Source organism: Gavialis gangeticus, unplaced genomic scaffold (genome assembly GCF_001723915.1).
Source record: "Gavialis gangeticus isolate Ggan-Ray unplaced genomic scaffold, GavGan_comp1, whole genome shotgun sequence".
Classification (NCBI taxonomy): domain Eukaryota; kingdom Metazoa; phylum Chordata; order Crocodylia; family Gavialidae; genus Gavialis; species Gavialis gangeticus.
The window spans coordinates 11755193-11757871 of NW_017728992.1; the positions used below are offsets into that span (position 1 = coordinate 11755193).

Below are 2679 nucleotides of genomic sequence, written 5' to 3' on the forward strand. Positions count from 1 at the left end.
CTAACCACACACACTTAGTGTAGCACGCTTAGACTTCCCTCACCTCTCCTACCCTAAAACAAACTGAGTCATGCCTCTACTTTTCTTGTAAGTTCCCTGGGACAGAGACTTTTTCTTTCCTTGTTCGGGAGGAAAAACACAATGTTAAAGCAACTTATTAATTACCATTATAAATAATAAAAAGGATAATATTCCACAGAGAAAAGGCACATTGAGATTCTGTGTTTATTATCTCAATGTCTTCATTTCATTTGTTCAGTTTCAGAGGAAAAGAACTAAGTGTTCATTTCACAAAAGCATCCTGGGATCAGCAAGCTGCATGCATGATCACAAGCAGCATTCCTTAATTGAATCTTAATTAACAATTCTATCGCTGATGTATAAGCCACAACAGAATCCTATTTATTTGCCAGAAGCTTAATAGCTCTGCAAATCTTAGAGAGTAAAACATGGCAAAATTACACTTTAGTGAGTTAAAAGCATGATTGTGAGACTTGGAAATATGCAGAAGGAGAACTATTAACAAGGAGCTTTGTTTATATACTCACTGCTTTTCCTTATCAGCACTGCATTTTACATTTTCCCCATCAGCCCTCTGGAAACATCAATTACATGAACCATTGGGAGATGCAGATGAGCATTAAGGAAGTTCCATCTATTATTTTATTCCTTAAAATCTTGTCAATTGCCTTACATATTGCTTGCCACTGTCCTATTCATTATATTTGCAGTATTATACAGGAATTCTGGAGATAGGTAGTATCACTTTCTTAAGTACTTTTAAAAGTGCTTTTAAGTAACAACTTTACAGGTTAGATAAGCTGCAGTACAATCCCACTGTTACACAGAAACTTTCTTCAGTACCCCTATTATAGAAACTTTCTCCATAACTATGCAGGCAGACAGCCCCTATATTTTATAATATATATGTGCACTAACTGTACCACATGGGACTACCACATCTCTGCAACTGTTGCTCCTGAAAGTAGAGCTTTTGTACATTCCTGAGTATATTCCTAGCTCTAGGTCCATGATTTGTGCCGCATGCAAGCATTTGTTTCTAGCAGTGGTAAACATTGACCACTAGTAATGATTCCAGGAGAAGGAGCCATACAGGCATTCAGCCAGCAACCTTCCCATCCCCTGTTCCTGGTGCCTTCCTGAGACTTGGGAAAAGCTTGGGGAGCAGTGGCTGCTCCAGTCTTCCTGTTCCATGGGCTTTCCTGCAATGCTCCCTCCACTCAGTTCCCAGGCACCAAGCAGAAATAGCAGCAACAGTAGTGCCCTGCCCACTCTTCACACTGGAGTCCCCAGTATGTGAGGACCCATCAGGGAACAGTTAGCAGCTGCTCCTCACCTCAGCCTACAAGAGATGAGGAGCAGCTGTCTCCTGTGCGGTCTCCAAACCAGTGTAACCCCTGTTTCTGGAAGGCACAGGAAATTTTGCCCACAGTTCAACTTCTCCTGGTCCCCAGGAGGAGTAAAGCTACAGGAAAGTGTACAAATATGTGTTCTCTTGCAGAAAACTCACCAACAGGCCACTTCTGCCAGGTGAAAGTTGGGTTATTTTTCCCCTGAAGCTGCCATTTGTGGTCCAGAAGAAACAATGAGAAAGTAAGTATACTTGTGGTTTCTAACATGAGAATGGTGGTTCTCCCAGTAGAAATGTGACACTTGTATGAGGCCTCCTACACAGGCACCTCTACTGTTCAATTGTAGTTTCTATGGTTAATATTAGAAACTAGGTAGTTGCCTGTCATTTACCAACCTGAAGTTGACTAAGCATGAAGAAATTTTCGCCATGTTTAAACATCGTGGACACCCTGAGCCATGCCTCTGCGTAAGTCTTCAGATTCTCCACAAAACTGAATGTCTGATTAGCCTAAAAACAGAAATGAACCAAAGTGAAATGAAAGTTGAACCCATAAATCCCATGGAAACAGGAATAGTTTGGATGCTTCGAGTCCTTCTGTAACATTTTTGCATTTCAGTTTTGACTGTCAGCAGTGTGCACATCTGTGTCTTCTCTTTCATCCTCAAAACAACCTGAAAATAATTTATTTGGTATTCAAAGACTGCAATGAATAAAAGAAAAAGCTTCCTGCAGTGTATGTTTTCTGCCTGAAAAAAACAAAATACAATTTCTTTTTATACAGCATCTGTACACAAGGTACATGATGTGCTTTAGAAAGTGAGATGGTGAAAAACAAAGGGAAGTTCTCAAATGAAAGCCTGCATTGATCACAGCACCACCTGTATGGGAAGAGAGAGGGTAGTCTCTGGATTTAATTTTCAATTCGTGTAACCTGATAGGTCTGGCACTGCCTGAAAAAGGGATATCTGACAAGGTTTGTCAGAGATTCCTTGCTCCTTTTCCTGGACCATCAGAAAAGGAATAGTCAAGGACAATGTATTATGATTGAATCATCAGAGGACAAGTCAAGTCGGAGAATAGTTGGGAAAGCACTGAGGTCCCAGAGGGGAGGGGAGCCAGGTGTCCAAGAAGAGTGGTCGCTCCTTAAGGAGATGATCCTCCAAGCCCAAAGGGAAATAATCCCAACACAGATCAAAGGGGGCAGGAGGGCGCAAAAGCCCCCATGGCTCACCAAAAGCATCCGGGAACATCTCCTAGCTAAAAGGGAGGTGTATACCCAATGGAAGGGAGAGGCCATCACCACG

General features: G+C 41.8%; 1 protein-coding gene across 1 annotated transcript in view; it reads right to left on the reverse strand.

Annotated features, from left to right (window-relative positions):
* ABCA13 (ATP binding cassette subfamily A member 13) overlaps positions 1-2679 on the reverse strand; it is a 375209-nt gene that overhangs the window by 273596 nt on the left and 98934 nt on the right. The window contains exon 17 of the mRNA XM_019518403.1: positions 1769-1882. Within this exon, the coding sequence (XP_019373948.1) occupies positions 1769-1882 (114 nt within the window). The remainder of the gene's footprint in view (positions 1-1768; positions 1883-2679) is intronic.